The sequence below is a fragment of the Schistocerca serialis genome, chromosome 1, assembly GCF_023864345.2.
Source record: "Schistocerca serialis cubense isolate TAMUIC-IGC-003099 chromosome 1, iqSchSeri2.2, whole genome shotgun sequence".
NCBI lineage: Eukaryota > Metazoa > Arthropoda > Insecta > Orthoptera > Acrididae > Schistocerca > Schistocerca serialis.
Genome location: NC_064638.1, coordinates 1,267,615,135 through 1,267,633,866, shown reverse-complemented (window position 1 = coordinate 1,267,633,866; position 18,732 = coordinate 1,267,615,135). Strand labels below are relative to the sequence as shown.

Here is an 18,732-nt window from a genome sequence, read left to right as displayed (position 1 = left end):
TATGAAGTTCTGTATGTTGGGGACCAGATATCCATCTGGTGTTGCTCTTGCATTTAAGGCCTGGCAATTGCCACGTGGCATCCATGAGCCATCTTTCTTGCAGGCAAGTTGTAGGGGCAAAGACTATGCCTGCCAGACTGGGAAATGATTCCATCCTGTAATTTTTCCTCCAAATTGCCTTTGTTTCTGTTACGCCTTGAGGGTTAATTCTGTGTGCATGTAGTGAGACAGATTGTCTGGGTGCACTGTATTGTGCTTGATGCCATTACAGTGAACCTGTAACTGTAACTCACTTGATGGTTTAATTTCACAATCCTCAGAAGGTGTCTGTGTTGTAGAGGTGCTGCATTTATTAGAGGAGCATGAGCTGTTGATCCTCTGCAACACACTATAAGCAGGCGTCCTTCTAGTTCCTGATACTGCACAGTGGTCAACTAGGCTCAGTAATCATGTTCCCTGCACACTGCTAGTGCAAAATGCACGAGGAAGATGGTGCCTAAAATAGGTTCCGAGACATCGACAACTAAAAATGACCATGTGCAAGGCCTGGAGTAACCGATGTTGAAAGTGAAAACTCTGTGTCTGCAAGGGTTGATCGCAGAGTTGTCGACTGCCTTCAGTCATGCTTGAACAACCCGTTTGTTGTCTGGCACACAGCTGACAGTGTGCTGATGTTGGAGCCAATGTCTACAAGCAACATCATGCCTGCATGCCTGTCTGACAAATGCAGTCATTTCAACACAGTTGAATGTATGTATGGAGGTGGCTGCTGCCAACAATGGGTAGACACTGCACTGCTACTGTGGACCCACTGACTATTACAGTCACTGTGAGGCACATTTTGCAGCATGTTGGCCAAAATGTTTTTGGTACCAGCATAGCCCGCAGGAGCTCTTCTGCTGACCTTGAGTTCAATTGTTAGCATGTGTCATTGCTGCTGCATGTACATCTGTGTTGACAGTGCTTCCTCTGTGGTTCTTAAGCTTTGGATTTTTTTGGAAATGCTTGATGGGCATCTTGACATGATGGCTGTGCAGTCCAGTCATCGCCTCAGATGAGCTTGACCAGTGTGGTCCACTGATGTCGTGGAAATTGTTTTGGGGAACTCTAGCATTTCATAGATGCTATCGGCAACCTTCAACCTTCAGTAATTTGTTGGGTGACTTATAATTGTATACTGTCAATGACATCTGTACTTGTCTTGGTAGTGGTTGCTCCCAAATGTGTAGTAACAAGTCATCAGACACTGTGGAGCTATTCACTAAATTACAATGATGTTGCCAGAAATCTGATAGAGGACTTGTCACCACGTTTCTTCTGATATAGTACTTGCCTGACTCTGAGGTCAGTGGACTTTGTACAGCAAGATATCAGTGCATCTTTCAGCTTGTTGTAAGGTCCATCAGGCAGCATGTGTGTTATAATGTCTGATGCCTATGTTGTGGTTTTTGGTCCAGATTGCTTATCATCAAGGTTGTTTCTGTCAATCACTTGTTGCTGATGAAATATATTCTCCATTGCCACAAACTACGTTTTTCAGTTGGGTGGACTTAAAAGGTGGTGCCCGCAATTACAGGGGCAGTGCAAACACACTGCTGGAACTGGCCAACATACATCTCATTATTTTGAACTGTGGTAACGGTTCTGTTATAGATTTCATCATTACATATGGTTGCAATCCAAGAGTATTTATCTGAGCCGATAGGGTCTTTAAGTCTGGTTTAACAGCTTCTTCTATCTCAACAAAACTGTTCACTGTGCTGTGACATGCAGGTGCTGCAGATTTTACGCTGCTCTTATTGCACTGTATGGGTTTCATGCTCATATTGATGGAACAGCAAGCTAATTTAGTCAGTGATGATGTGGAATAATCTGTCATTGTTGTTCATAATCTCTGCGTGTATTTCAACTGTTTGTTTGAAATGTCGTTCAGGGGCATGACAGTTCTTAGGCAGGGTCACCCATTATGTGGCCCCTTAGGCTATCCACATAAATAACAAACAGAAGCAACTTTTTATTCATTATAAATGCATACAAGAATGTTCCACAAAAGTAACTTAAAAGTTAATGCACTGAACTTAATTATTACGACAAAGATAATAAATCTAAGCATGTCAGAGAGTTCTTTGTTATGTCACACTTTTACCCCACTGTCCGTCCCTGTCCTTTTTCACAAGATTATGAAATAACTATTCCTTAATACCTCAGAATGTGTTCTATCAATCCATATCTTCTTTTTGTCAAGTTGTATCATAAAGCTGTTTTCCCCCTGGTTTGATACAGACCCTCTTCTTCAGCTATCCATCTAATTTCCAGCAGTCTTCAGTAACATGATACACCAAAAGCTCCTGTTTTTTAATTGTCAGTACTGTTAATTGTCCACATTTCACTTCCATATAAAGATAAGATCAAGAAAAATACTTTTCTTTCTATTGCCCGTCTGCATTTTATATCCTACTTACCTCTACCATCATCAGTTATTTTGCTATTCAAATAACAAAACTCCTCCATTACTTTTAGCATCAAATTTCTAATTTTAATCTTCTGTGTCATCTGACTTAATTTGATTTCATTATTTTACTTATGTTGATGCTTATCTTATATCCTCTTTTTCAAGGCACTTCGGAAGACTGATTTTCTGAATCCTTTCTTGTCTAGTATTATACTGTCATCAGCAAACAAGAGTTTTTATTTTTTCTCTCAGAACGTGAATTAAACTTCAAAATGCTCATTAATACCTTTACAACTTGCTCTGTGGATAAAACTGAATGACATGGGGAACTGTTTTTGATCCTGTTTCATTACTCTCTTGACTGCTGTGCCCTTTTCCTGGCCTTCAATTCTTATAACTACATTCTTATAACTACAATGTGGTTTCTGAAAAGTGGTAGATACCATTCATTTTTATGTATTTTATTTCTGATAACTTCAGAATTCAAAAGAGGATATTTTATCAATAATGGAGAACACTTTTCCTAAATTTATAAATGCTATATATGTGAGACTGTCTTTGTTCAATCTGTCTTCTTAGATAAGTAGTAGTGTCAATATTGCTTTGTGCATTCCTCCATTTCTCTAGAATCTAATCTGATCTTCCCCCAGGTTGTGCCATTCTTCTGTAGACTGTTCAGGTTAGTAATTTTCCAACCATCACTAATTATACTGATGGTCCAGTAATAAAACCATTAACACATCATCTTGGACAGTGGGATTATTCCAGTCTTGTCACAGGAGATCCTAGATGAACTATCTACCTGTACAGACAGAGCACTTTTGTCCACACAAACTGACTCTGTTACTTGCACAGATTGTGGGAAAAGTGCTACAAACATGAATGCCTTATGGGAATGAAGAAAGGGACGTAAGCATACATTCATCATCCTACTGTACTGCACGAAATGCATTCACGGTTGCCAATATTGGCAACAACCAGCTATGTAATGGAACGACAACAGTGAAAATTTGTGCGGCAACAACCAGCTGTGTAATGGAATGACAACAGTGAAAATTTGTGCAGATTGGGACTCGAACTCGGATTACAAGCGGTCGCCTTACCATTAGGTTATCTGAGCACAACTTCTGGCCAGATCCAAATTTCCACATATTGTCAATCATGTGCCTACAACCTGCACTTGTTCCCGTACAGGGAAGACATTTTAACTGAAAGTAGTTCGTCCAATGTCGGCGGATAAATACGATACAGCAGTGCCTGTGTTATTCAGAAGTACAATGCAATGCAATGTTCCTTCAGACATACATGCAATATTATACTGTACTATAGTGTTGTAGATAAGAGTTCAGCACGTGATCTAAATTGTAATATGGCTCCCTTAGCTCTGTGTGATTTATCATCAGCAGAACTGGAGTATGAAATGACTGATAGAAAGATAAAATAAAAATTGCAAAGTGTCAGTCACCAGACTAGAAACTGTAAAGTGGTGTAGTGTAAGCATAGAGAACTTATCACAGAATTAAAATTCCACATGGCCATATACGGCACAAGTATAACAAAAACAACATTCCTGCTGACACACTGGGATCAAGATTGACCCTGAAGATGGCATAAGCATCTTAAATGTGTAATGATAAGTAAATATTGAGTGTAATACCACGTACCATGTGGTTATAAATGCATATATTTTTTATTGATGTACTATTCAGTCAGTTGGCATACTTGATCAGTGGACCTGTCATTACTGCATGAATGATGAATTTCAGTTTCCTGCAATGAAAATCAAGTTGAAAGAGTACCATGTAAGTCAAACAAGGTGTCAATTCTAACTGCAAAAGAATGAAATTCCACATAAACGTAGTCCTGAAAGCTCTGTGATGCTTTTGGTGGATGATGCTGTTGCGTGTAGGGAGGTTGTAATGTAAGAATACTGTCGCAGATTGTAAGAAGACCTGCTGAGGCATTACTATGGGTGCTGTAGCTGGCAGCTGCCAATCACTCTTGAAAACAAATTGCCACACACAAGACATTCAAGTGAGCAACAATTTCTTTCTTGGTGAAAAGATAATTTTGTGATAAACTGTCAGCTTCCATCAATTGTAATTTGGCTGCACATGCTTTTGCATTTACGCAGCAAATAGACAAGAAACAGTTTAGCAGTACTGTTTTAGCAATGGTATGGAAAATTATTTTGTAGGTAGTTAAAATCACACATCAGCTTTTTAAACCTGTTCACTTTGCAAAGATTTCACAAAGGAAGACACCGTGGTAATAGTGGGTGGGGTGGGCATCAGCATAGATAGGAACCCTAATTCTTCAACAGTCAGTGACCTGGTAAAGATAGCTTCAGCAACGAGACATACTGGTGTTGGGCTTGTGCTGTTCATTTAAACTCTTCTGTTAGGAGAGTTAATTTAGAGGTGGAATGGCTGCTTGAATCAGGTATGGGGTCTCATATCAGTGTGGTTCCTGTTCAGCAGGTGGGACTATACTAGGCACGGCCGTCACCTCAACAGCAAAGGGAAGGGAAAACTGTCTGGGCTGATAGCAAATTACTTAAGGAGGGGCACTGTCACAAGTGGTAAAGTACCAGTGCTTACAAGTAACAGATCAGCAGTTTTTTCAGGGTAGGGAGGGCAGAAACAAAAGATATTCAGAGACAGGGTGAAAATGACATTCACATTGATAAAACAGCAGCCAGAAAGCAAATTTTAATGTCAACAATTCATGCAGACAGTCTCTGATTGAAACTAGAGATACTCAAAATTTGACAAGAAAATTACGTTCATCCAGTTGTAATTCAGCCAGTGCAAAATCAGTTATCCTTATTATATCAGAATTCCAAAGACTAAGGGGTAAGCTTAATGATTTGCTTATTTGTGCTGAAGAATTAGAGTTGAGCAAACCAGTTGATATAATCTGCCTCTCTGAACATCATGTGACCACTGGTATAGATATGTTAGATGCTACACGATTCAAGTTAGCTTCTTACTTCTGTAGAGAAAATATGGAGAAAGGAGGAGTTGCCACATTTGTCAGAAACTGTTTTGATTTCAAGAATAATGCTCAGAGCAGCTTATGCAACAGAAGTAGTGTTTCATAGTAGGTCCTTTATAATAGTATGTATATACAGATCACCTTCATAAAAAATCTGGAAGCTCCGTTGTTCCATCTCACAGTAAAAAACAAGGAAATATGGTTGCTGGTGATTTTAATGTGGATTTATTGAAAAGCTCTTGTCAGTGAACAATTATTGCAGTAAGTAACACTATCATTCAATTAGTTCCTACTTTGAACTTTGCTACTAGGATATGTAAATGCTCTGGGACTGCTACTGATAATATCTTTGTAGACAAATCTAGGGAAAAAGTCATATCAAAAAATCAATAGTAAATGGGCTATCTGATCATGACATGCACCATCTTGTGTTAAAAGCTGAAACTTGCCAGGATAAAAAATCTATTAAATCTGAGTACAGGAGGGTAACAAATAAGTAAAAAATTGAGAAATTCAGGAAATTGCTTGAGTATGTGGACTGGATAGTTTTTTACAGTACTTCTGACTCAAATGGAAAAGACAAAGCATTCATTAATAATGTTACCTCCACTTTTGAAAATTGTTTTCCCCTAAAGGTAACTCAAATCACACAGAAGTCAAAAAATGAACTGTGGATTACACAAGGACTAAAGATATCATGTGGGACAAAAAGGCAGCTGTATCTAGTGTCTAGGAACAGCTCTGATCTTAGAATTGTAATGTATTATAAAGAATACTGCAAAATATTGAAACAAGTAATCCAGAAATCGAAGCAGCATTATTATGAGAAAAAGATAATTACATCAGGCACCACAATAAAAACTGTATGGGATATAGTGAAGACAGCGACAGGTGGGGCCAAAAAGGAAGAGGAACAGATAGCTCTAAAAATAAATGAGACTTTGGTAACAAGTGCATGTAGTGTTGCAAAGCTCTTAAACAAGTACTTCATTTTTGTTAGTGACAGTTTGTGGTCATCAATTTCGGTGAACAGTACAATGGAGTACCTGAGACGAGTCTTTAAAAATAACTTCAGTAAAATGGAAATGACACTCATGTCTCCCAAAGAAGTAGTACCCATCATAAAATCCTTAAAATCTAAGTATTCCAGTGGGTATGATAACATATCAACAAAGTTAATCAAAGAGTGCTCATGCGAGTTCAGTTTTACCTTAAGTTATTTGTGTAATCAATCTCTTATCAGAAGAATATTTCCAGACTGGCTAAAATATGTTGAAGTTAAGACTCTTTACAAGAAGAAATGCCATCAAACTATTAACCAAATTCACTTTTGCCGGCTTTCTCAAAAATATTTGAAAAGGTTGTGTTCAAGCATCTCCTTAAGCATCTGACTGCAAATAATATATTGTCCAAGTCACAGTTTGGATTTCTTAACGGCTCTGATATAGAGAAAGCTATTTACAATTACAGTGAGAATGTACTTAATTCATTAGATAATAAATTAGAGGCTACTGGCATTTTCTGTGACCTTTGACTATGTGAACCACAGCATTCTCTTAAGTAAATTAGAATATTATAGGGCCGCAGGCAATGCTGAAAACGGTTTGAATCTTATCTGTCTAGTAGGAAACAAAGGATGTCATTGCAAAATACCTGTGCAGTAAGCAGTCAGCCTTCATCTGAATGGGAATTAATTACATGTGGTGTTCCTCAAGGTTCCATTGCTTTTTCTTGTGTACATTAATGATGTCTTGTCTGTTACATTGCCAGATGCTAAGTTTGTTTTGCTTGCAGATGATACAAACATTGTAATAAGTAGCAAATCATGTGCAGATGGTTAAATAGCTGCTACTAAAATTTTCACTGATATTAATAAATGGTTCGAAACTTATTCACTGTCTTTAAACTTTGAGAAGACCCACTACAAGCATTTCAGAACCTGTAAGAGATTTCCTTCCAGCATGTGTATAACATATGAAGACATGCAGATCTAAGAGGTTGACAAGTGTTAAATTTCTGGGATTACAACTTGATAATAAATTCAGTTGGGAAGGGCATTCCATAGAATTGCTTAAGCGCCTAAACAAGTCTGTATTTGAATTGAGAATGTCATCAGATGTAGGAGATATAAATATAAAAAAAACTAGCATACTTTGCTTACTTTCATTCCATTATGTCATACGGTATCATATTCTGGGGTAACTCATCAAACCGAACAAAAGTTCTTAGGGTCCAAAAGCATGTGGTGAGAATCATTTGTGGTGTAAATTCAAGAACATCACGTAGAAACGTGTTCAAGGAACTTTGTAGTCTAACCACTGCTTCTCAGTATATTTATTCCTTAATGAAATTTGTTGCAAGTAATATATCTCTATTTCTAACCAATAATATCAATACTAGAAATAAAAACAATCCACTACATAAATACCTAAAATCACTTACCTTGGTCCAAAAAGGGGCCAATATTCAGGAACACGCATTTTCAATAAATTGCCAGCGACTATTAAAAACTTGGTTTCAGATAAAGCAGGGTTTAAACAGAGTTTGAAAGACTTTTTGACAGGCTACTCCTCATACTCTATAGATGAATATCTTAACAGTGACTGTTAAGACAGCTTAAGTAAAAATGTCTGTTAGATTTCAGTTTTGACAGCACTTTGTCACAACAGTCAAGATTAGGTATTTTGTGTATAATAAATTTATTAATAGTGCATAACAATGTTTCATTCTGACAGCATATTAATTCTGTAGCTATTAGCTATTTACTGCATTGTATTCACCTATTTCGACAATCTCCTGACAAATTATCAGGGTAGTAAGTATTATATTCAAACATTTTATGTTATACTTTCTCACATGCTGACACCCACGACAATCATCTCATTTTTTGGGTCTATTGAACAAAAACGGAATCTAATCTAGTAGAAGTTTCTTGACAACGATATATGCAATCTTACAGGGCGACAATTATTGAACTATATGGAATAAAATCATCATAATTTCTGAACGGTATGCATTAGGTCATTCAAACTGAACAGTTGGCCATGAGGCATGATGGGAATTTGTATATGCATGTGTTCGCAACTTGTTGTTGTCAGCCATTTGTACATGTAAATGTCATCAGTAAGGAAAATTGGTACATTTGGGGCACATTTCTTGATTGAGAAGTTTTTTTCACTCTCAGCGGGTGACTGTGTGGTGTGCAATGGCTGGTCACGGAACAATTGGTGTGATATTCCTTGATGGCACAGTGCCTACTGAACAGTAGGTGAAGGTTTTGGAAGATGACTTCATTCCCATTATCCAAAGTGACCTTGACTTCGACAAGAGGTGGTTCATGCGAGATGGAACTTGGCCCCATTGAAATAGGAGAGTGTTTGATGTGCTGGAGGAGCACTTAGGGGACCGCATTCTCCTCTGGGGTACCCAGAGGCCACTGGCATGGGCCTCGATTGGCCACCATATTTTCCGGATCTGAACACATGCGACTCCTTTTGTGGGGCTGTATTAAAGACAAGGTGAACAGCAATAACCCCAAATCCATTGCTGAGCTGAAACAACATTCAGGAGGTCATTGACAGCATCGATGTTCCGACACTTCAGTGGGTTATGCAGAATTTCACCATTTGTCTGCACCACATGACAGTTTCATTCATTGAGTTGATCTTTAATCCTAAGAGATCTGAAATTATACAAGGAGTCTCTCATGACACACCAGCAAACACAACTGCAACTCAGATTGTGTATCAGTTATTGGAAAGTGCAGCAAGAAGTGAAATGTAGTCCAAGTCTTTTTAATTACTTTTCAGACTTGTCTTATAGCTTTTGACATAAGTTCCCTTCATTTATGTTTGTGTCCAAGATGTCTATGAACAAGATAATTCATGGTTCAAATAGCTCTCAGCACTATGGGACTTAACAAACAAGGTAATTCATGGTAGTCAGCTGCAAACACTGCAAACGTGTTCTCATGGCTTGTTTTTGAAACACAAATAGCTTGCAGTTTTTCTGCAGTATGGCAAGATATTACACTGCATAAAACCACAGTGTGAAGATATGCAAAATGTGCCATCATTTTTGCACAGAAGTCAACAAATTAGGAAATACTGATAATCAAAAATTACTCTGAACACATTTCATTCCAAAGTGTATTTATTTTTTTACTTATTTTATTTATTTATTTTCAACTTCCGTGGATTCTTGACACGAATGTATCGCTAGGATGTAGAACATGTCAGGTTATTACAGTAATAGCCACATGTAGATGATCATGAGGCAACCAATTTAACATACATAAGCCGATACATGAAAAAGGACATCCACATGTCAAATAATTACACACAAAAATTCAGATAACAACACATATAATAGTACAGTAATGACATAGATGATTGCATAAATAATAGTGCAGTAATGACATAGATGATTACATAAACAAATTTAAAGTAATTCATCTAAAAAAATATTCTGCCAACAAGTGATATGTTAATTTACATAATCAGTTCTATTAGAAATGCATGAAATTAAACATAAATTCAAGAAGTGTTACACATTATCAAAGAATTCCTGTACAGAATAGAAAGAATTATCCAAAAGATAAAGTTTTAGTTCTGTTTTGAATTTAGTAAGATCCCCAATGACTGACTTGATATGGACAGGAAGTTTATTGAACACTTTTATACTTGAATAAGAAACTGCTTTCGGTGCCACAATGAGATTATTTAAATCTTTGTGAGGATCATGTTTTCTTCTTGTATTGTGATCATGGTACGCACTATTCATTTTGTAAATTGCAGAATTTTTGTTCACGAAGCACATTACAGAGAAGATGTATTGACAAGGCATGGTGAGGATCCCCAGTTGTTTGAATAAATATCTGCAAGAAGATCTAGGATGCACTCTACTCATAATCCTGATAACTCTCTTCTGTGCAACAAAGGCTTTATTTGCTTGTGGTTGATTTCCCCAGAATGTGATGCCATATGTCGTAAGTGAATGAAAATAACCAACATATGCAGTTTTGATTGTTTTCTTGTCACAAACAGATGCACTAGAGCAAATGACAAATTCTGCTGAATTAAGCCTTTTACATAGGTCAGTGATGTTGACAGACCAGTTTTGTTTGTTATCAATATGTAAACCCAGAAATTTGGATGATACAACTTTCACTATTTTTTTGTCTCTACATTTTATTTCAACATTTTCCAAACTTTTGTTTACTGTTTGAAACTGAATGAAATGAGTCTTATTAACATTGAGGGACAGACCATTTGCAGTGAACTAATCTAGAAATTCTTGGAATATAGTGGTCGGTGTTCTCTAGACTGCAGGTGGGTACCTTGTCAATCATAATGGTTGTGTCATCTGCAAATAGGGTGAAGTGCACTTCTTGGGTCACACACCATGAGAGGTCATTTACAAAGATTAAGAAAAGTAGGGGACCAAGCACCAAGCCCTGCGGCACTCCACATTTTTTTTGCACCCCAATCAGAGCTGGCAGGCACCTTTGCACAACTGTTTAATACTACCTTCTGATTTCTGTCATCTAGATACGACTCAAGTCACTTCCCTACTTTATCTTTTAAACCATAATGCTCAGCCTTTCTTAGTAGAATCTTGTGATCTACACAGTCAAATTCTCATCTACACAGTCAAATGTATTGATGAACAGATACTATCCATCACAACACGAAAGCATACACTATGTTTCATTTACTTGCACTTGTTACTTTCTTTGGCTGTAACTGCATGTGATGATTTTTAAAAGTTAATGTGTATACTAAGAACATCTGTATATCAGCTGAGTGACCTCCCTAATCAAAGAGTTTGTTCATTGAACTTGGATATTTATTTCCCAGCATGCATTACATTTTTCATAGGCCATTCAGTGTCTTTGCTAGATCAGTGCAGTAGGTTAACCTGGACTATTCACAGAACAGTGTCTGAAGCAACCTTTGCAGAAACAAAACTAAAAAGTTTATTGCAAGTTAGTCTGCCAGTTTCTTTTAACAAATACTGTATTTAAAAAGTTTAGTGAGAGTTAAAAGTCCACAGATTCTCAGTCATTCAGTGTTATTTACTTCGCGCACTTATAATTTGAATCCTTCAGTGCATATCTCAATATATTTGAAAAGCACCTGAAGACATTCAGCAAAAAGGCCAGAGTTTAGAACAGTATTGACTACATTTGTGAATCCACATTTTATTTAACTCACTTTCTAGTTCCTATGAACTAAATTTTGTAGTTGCTTACATAATTTTCACTTTGATTTCTCACTACATATTCAGTTTAAATTTGGCACTTATAATGTACATTTACTTCTTTTATATTTGTGTGGTTTGGGTAATTTTATGAGTCTCAATTAAATTATTACAGTAAGACACCAGTAATTTTGTATATCACTGCTTTGATAAGTTCTTACTTACCTCTATAACGGATGAATTAAATACACTGTCTAACTGTATTCAAGCTACTATTTTTTCTTTGTAGTAAACACATTAAATAATTTTCATCCTGTACAATTTGTCCTTGAGCTTACTGGATGCCTTTTGCTGGTTGATAATAATGTACCGAGTTTTGGCAGTAACTAAAGCATTACTGTTACAATTCGTGATCAGTGACACACAGGTGATTTAGGTGAACTATTTATGATTAATTATTTATTTATTATGAGGCAGTCCAGAAGTAGGAATTCTACTGTAGAGCATCTTGTCATCTGGAATGTAATGGAACAGTGGTGCTTGGAATAAAATATCATCAAAACAGCATAAAAGAGACACTAAGATAAAGGGTTTGTGTTACGAAGTGTTCAAAGGTAGTGCGTTTGTGTTATATATATATATATATATATATATATATATATATATATATATATAAAAACAAAGATGAGGTGACTTACCGAACAAAAGCGCTGGCAGGTCGATAGACACACAAACAAACACACAAAATTCAAGCTTTCGCAACAAACTGTTGCCTCATCAGGAAAGAGGGAAGGAGAGGGGAAGACGAAAGGAAGTGGGTTTTAAGGGAGAGGGTAAGGAGTCATTCCAATCCCGGGAGCGGAAAGACTTACCTTAGGGGGAAAAAAGGACAGGTATACACTCGTACACACGCACATATCCATCCACACATACAGACACAAGCAGACATATTTAAAGACCAAAATATGTCTGCTTGTGTCTGTATGTGTGGATGGATATGTGCGTGTGTACGAGTGTATACCTGTCCTTTTTTCCCCCTAAGGTAAGTCTTTCCGCTCCCGGGATTGGAATGACTCCTTACCCTCTCCCTTAAAACCCACTTCCTTTCGTCTTCCCCTCTCCTTCCCTCTTTCCTGATGAGGCAACAGTTTGTTGCGAAAGCTTGAATTTTGTGTGTATGTTTGTGTTTGTTTGTGTGTCTATCGACCTGCCAGCGCTTTTGTTCGGTAAGTCACCTCATCTTTGTTTTTACATATATATATATATATATATATATATATATATATATATATATATACACACACACACACACACACACACACACACACACACACACACACGATATTTTTGCATTATGCCAACTGCCCTATTTATGCTTACATTTTATTGTAATGAACGCTGGCTTTGTTTCACAAATTCTAAGTTCTTATATGATGATGACAGTAGACAAAATCTAACTATAAACGAAAATACATTAAGCCATCTACATAGTATTATTTGTAAACTGAATGACATGCAGTGGGCTATGACAAATGTTTTATATTTCATATAACTTTTGCCCCTTCTTTATTCTTGTTGTCACCCCTTGTTCTTAATAATATCTTTATTATTTGACCCATGAGAGAATATGTGTTGTTGTTTGTCAGTGCCAATCGGACAATTTTATATTAAGCAAAGTTTAATATGAACTGCCCAGTAGTCCAACCTGTTAAGTAACAAATTTTGATGATAGTCTTCATAAGATGTTTATCACACCATTAATTTTAACTTTTAAGAAAATATTTAATTTCAACAGAAGAGAAAATTTAATGCTAAACACATTTCAAACAGTTTGAAAACACAATGAGGTGACAGAAGTCATGGGATACCTCCTAATAATTTGCTGGCCCTTGTTTTGCCTGGCACATTGGAGCAACTTGATATGGCATGGACTCAACAAGTTGTTGCGAGTCCCCTGCAGAAATAATGAACCATGCTGCCTTACAGCCACCCACATTTGCAAAAGCGATGTCGCTGCAGGATTTTGTGCACGAACGGACCTCTCAATTACGTCCCATAAATTTTTGATGGGATTCATGTTAAGTGATTTGGGTGGCCAAATCATTTGCTCAAATTGTCCAGGATGTCCTTCAAACGAATCACAAACAGCTGTGGCCTGGTGACATGGCACATTGTTATACATAAAAATCCCGTGGTTGACTGGGAACATAAAGTCAATGAATGGCTGCAGGTGGTCTCTAGATAGCTGAACATAACCATTTCCTACTAAATGATCGGTTCAGTTGGACCAAAGAATCCTGAACATTCTGTGTAAACATAGCTCACACCATTATGGCGCCACCACCAACTTGCACAGTGCCTTGGTGACAACTTGGGTCCATGGCTTTGTTGGGTCTGCTCCACACTCGAACCCTACTATCAACTCTTACCACCTGAAATCGGGACTCATCTTACTGAGCCATGGTTTTCATCATCTATGATCCAACCAATATGCTCACAAGCCCAGGAGAGGCACTGCAGGCAATTTCATGCTGTGAGCTAAGTCATTCACGCCAATTGTCTGCCACCATAACCCGTTAACACCAATTTTCACTGCACTGCTCTAATGGATAGATTCATCGTACATCCCAAATTGATTTCTGTGTTTATTTCATGCAGTGCTTCTTGTTTGTTAGCACTGACAACTCTATGCAAACAGCCTTGCTCTCGGTCGTTAAGTGAAGGCTGTCAGCCACTACGTTGTTCATGGTGAGGGGTAATGCATGAAATCTGGCATTCTCGCCACATTACTGTTTTCCCTAATGATTTCTGAAATGATTCATGTTCAAAGTCTGTTAATCCCCATCATGTGGCCACAGTCACACAAAAACGTTTTCACGTGAATCACTTGGGTATAAAAGACAGCTCCACCAATACACTGCCCTTTTATCCCTGAGTATACGATACTGCCACCATCTGTATAAGTGTATATTGCTAAACCATGACTTTTGTTACCATAGTGTATATTATTTCAAGGTATTTTGATGTTTGTATTTCCATATACTTTCAGATCTTATCTGAATGTGGATGGAATGGAGGACACAGATGTTGAAGAAGCAGATCTGAATGCAGCCTACCATGCAGTAGTGTCACTGCAGCAGTCTGAAATTCCTGATGTACCAGCAACTCCACCCTCCCACACGACTCGAACATCCGAGTATTGCCAGTCCCCAATGAATGGTTCAACAGCTTCCAATCTTTCGAAGACCATGCAACAGCTGAATGAGGACCACTGTACTTCAAAAGTTGTTCATCTGGTTCCTGTTGTTCAAATGCCTCAGAGTAGTCCCTCACCAATTCCAGTGCAAATGAAAACACTTCCTGACGTCAAGCGGCCAAAAGCGAAACGGAAAAAACTGCGGCGATCAAGAACATCATTTGAGAAAGAAGAAGATATGGACACTGAGCCTCCATCAGACAGTACACTTAGTAGTAAATGTGATAGTGCCCAAGAAGTTATACCTACACTTGATGATATATCTCATGCTCAACCAGTTTCTCTTCACAACAGTGCATACAAACATACATGTACTTCATCTGAAGCAATAACTGATCCAGCTATGGCTACTGCTCCTGTTAGTATCAATACTAGAAATGGACCACTAACAGCAGTGGCACCTAGAAACAGTAGAGCAGTTGCAAATGCTCTCCGAAAGGCAACCCGTGTAAGTAATCCTGATGCAAATTTGACAGTGTCGGCTAAATTTGTATCTAATTCTGATTCCCAGGTTATTTTCCAGCCTGTATCAACTGACAGTACATCTGCAACAGATATGAGAGTAGCAGCCACAGCAGATGAGACAAGTGACACAGCATCACCCACATTTCAGGCTCAGCAAACTCGGAAAGGTGTGAAACGTAGATATTCCACACGCCGATCAAAGACGTAATGCATGTAATCTTTAAAAACCTAAAAGGAAGTTCCTAAATTAGTAAACAGCAGTAATAAAAATATTTTTCTATTATCACATATCTATATTTTTGAATGCTATTTGACTCATTTCTAAAAAAAGAGTATTATCTAATAAGATATATGTGGTGCTATGTGCTTACAAAATGTTTGAAAATCTAAGTTTTAGCTTTCATTTTTTGACTGATGTTTTCAGAATTAATAATTTTAATATTTGCACTGAAGAAAAGTTGCATATTATCATTCATAACTGGTCAGGTTTATAACTGTAAGTCAGTGAGAATGATTACTTTTAAGGTACTAGTGTCAGTTGTATGTCTTTAGGTGTGTGTAGTGTGTGTATGTGTTAAATATATTGCAGAACATTACTGAATTAAATTAAGGGCCAGTGCCCTTTAAGATATGTATTATCCACCTTTGTTAATAGATGTCAAATCTTTTAAACATTAACAGAAAAATAACTTTTGAGAATGGCACTAATGATGTTATTATGAGAAACATTGATCTTGAAGGACATTATCACTTACTCTAAATGGCATCATTGCCTTGCAATATAATATAGGACTGTGTGCCTTGCTGATGACATTTACTGTTATTTTTACTCCATAACTTTTCTAAATCCCAGATGTCTGTTTCTCATAATGTACCCGACATTTAATTTATAATACATGCTGGATTTCCCCACAATATACAGCAAGTTGTATACATTACTACAACAATTTTTACTATGAAACTCATGTTTAGAAATCTCTCAAGGCAATCAGCATACCAGTTCCTACTAGCAGCTACAATGTGCACACAGCCAGCATATTATTTTTACACATTTATAAGTAAGCATGAAATACAGATAGTTGATAATATCTACATTCTCTGAAATCAATTTTGACTATCAACATGCTCGAGTTGAAGCATAAGCATTTTTGTGTGCCATTACTGGTTGTTATTTTTCTTGTATTACAGCTTACAGTAATACCAATGAAGCTGTTGGTCTGAGGCAAAATTACTGCAGCTGATTTGTATGTGGCCCTTCAAAGAAAGTAAATTAAATGTTTTCTCTTATTAGAAACAATGGTTCCCAAGGAAAACTGTGATAAAAGAATAATAGTGGTAGCAAAGAAAAGAGCTGACGTTAACAGCACTGGTAATATAGATTTTTGATGCTATATTGTTATTAGTTGAAAGGAAGTGCTTTAAACTTATGATATTCATGTTTCTATTCTGAGGCCAGTATTTCAGGCAAAGAAATGTTTAAGGAAGAACATTGTGTGTAGTTAAAATTTGACCATTTGTGGTTGTTTTGTTACAATATTGGTGTTTTCTAAGAACACTACTATGTATCTATATTTTACTACCTTTCTGTTTTCTATACTGACTTTGTTGTTATAACTGACAGAAGTTAGCATTATTGGTCTGTGCGAAGAATTTTACTTGGTTCATTCTGAAAATTACAAAGATCATGTATGTAACTTAACATTGTGTTAAAGTTATGTATTCCAGCAACACTCAAAGAGGGAAGTTACCTATATGTATAAAGACTGAAGTATGAAAGCAACACTTCTCAGAGAGGAAAGTTACCCATTTGTGTGCAGACTGAAGTAGAGAATTTTTCTAGTAGTATCAACATGACAAAAATTACAGCATTTTTATCATCTGCCATTTGTATTCACTGCTGCTTAGCAGTAATAATAAATAAAAATGCTCAAAAACAAATTTTGTACTTATAAAAAAGAGTTTACTGAAATCTTAATATTTCATTGTGTAATCTTATAAATTGTTTCTTTAGATAATATATTTTTATGACAATGTATTTCTATCTGTCAAAAGACTGATACTGATATATTATCTACTTCAGACTTCAAGTATTAAACCATGTGATTGTATAAAGAACAACCTGCTCCATTGAGTGTTAGGGACAAATTGTTGCATTCTGTACCTGCACCATCTGCACATTATGACACTATACTCCTGTAACAATTCTTGCACTAATATAATATCAAGTATCCTAACAACATAGCTGATAGAAGTAGCTACCATTTGTGGCCAGAGAAAATCCTTTCTCCAGGCAAACATAACACAATACATACAAAGATATTAATGGAAAAAATTCCCAAGTCATTTAACAGTGAACAAATTACAGCAACAAAATAAACTATGAGACTCGAAAGATGTCAGACAAAGGGAACTTGTTAATTTCAAGCAAAAGATTTTGTAAAAGAAATGAAAAAAAAAATTGACTTATGCTGATAAAGGATGTGGAAGTCAGTAAAATGATCTGACAGAAGAAAAAATGAATAACAATAATTAAACATTAACACAAGCTGAGTGACACACATGCAAAAAAATGTAAATGGCAAATAATTAAAGATGTGAAGGTAACAGTAAATCATGAAAATAATCAAATACAGTTACTTTGATGGAATACTGTTTAGGTGCTCATCTCTCATTCTTTTTCTCACTTTCTTCATCTCCCTACCTTTCATAAGATTTGGATTGTTTTTAATTTTTGATCTCAACAGAAAATATTTCCCTTGCCATCTTCTGCTGTTATTAAAATATTAAATACTGATGTGCTATTATGCTTCACTGTGCCATAGATTATATGAAGCTTGCTGTTTAACAAACATCCTCACTCCTCAGATGGATGAACAATTCATGATTTATCATCTGTCACACAGCTTTCTACTCAGGTGTAATGGAAATTGAGACAGTCATTAAGTTTAGAATGAAAAGAAGTGCAGATGTATGTGTAGTCAAATAAAAGGAAAAAAATCGTAAATTGCAGCTGTTGATAGTATTATTTAAGTTCAATTTATTCATTTTTTCCTTTCTTGTGCACTGATCATGATATACGAAAGTAAAAAATGAAAGCTACAAGCTGAATATGATGTATATAAAGGCTGATCTGTATAATGTGGCTAGACTATGGTCTACAAGTCTGCCACATGGAAAAACATGGTACTGTATCCTGAGGTCATTGGATTAGCTGTTCCTTAAACCAGAACATGGAGACAAGTCATTTGTTATATTAATCTGCTTACACTCGCACATTCTTCATATTACTTGTTACCTAAAAGTCTTGGTTAATGAGTGGGTAACATTAATTTTGGTTTATGACTGCTATGCCACCTTCTGA

The 18,732-nt window shown here is 36.6% G+C and overlaps 1 protein-coding gene across 1 annotated transcript in view; it reads left to right on the top strand.

Annotated features, from left to right (window-relative positions):
* The window catches only part of LOC126456837 (uncharacterized), a 332,607-nt gene extending 315,315 nt beyond the window's left edge, over positions 1 to 17,292 (top strand). Inside the window, exons 11-12 of the mRNA XM_050092649.1 lie at positions 14,700 to 15,354; positions 15,430 to 17,292. Of these exons, the coding sequence (XP_049948606.1) occupies positions 14,700 to 15,354; positions 15,430 to 15,579 (805 nt within the window). The 3' untranslated portion in view covers positions 15,580 to 17,292. The remainder of the gene's footprint in view (positions 1 to 14,699; positions 15,355 to 15,429) is intronic.
* The last annotated feature ends 1,440 nt before the right edge of the window (positions 17,293 to 18,732 follow it).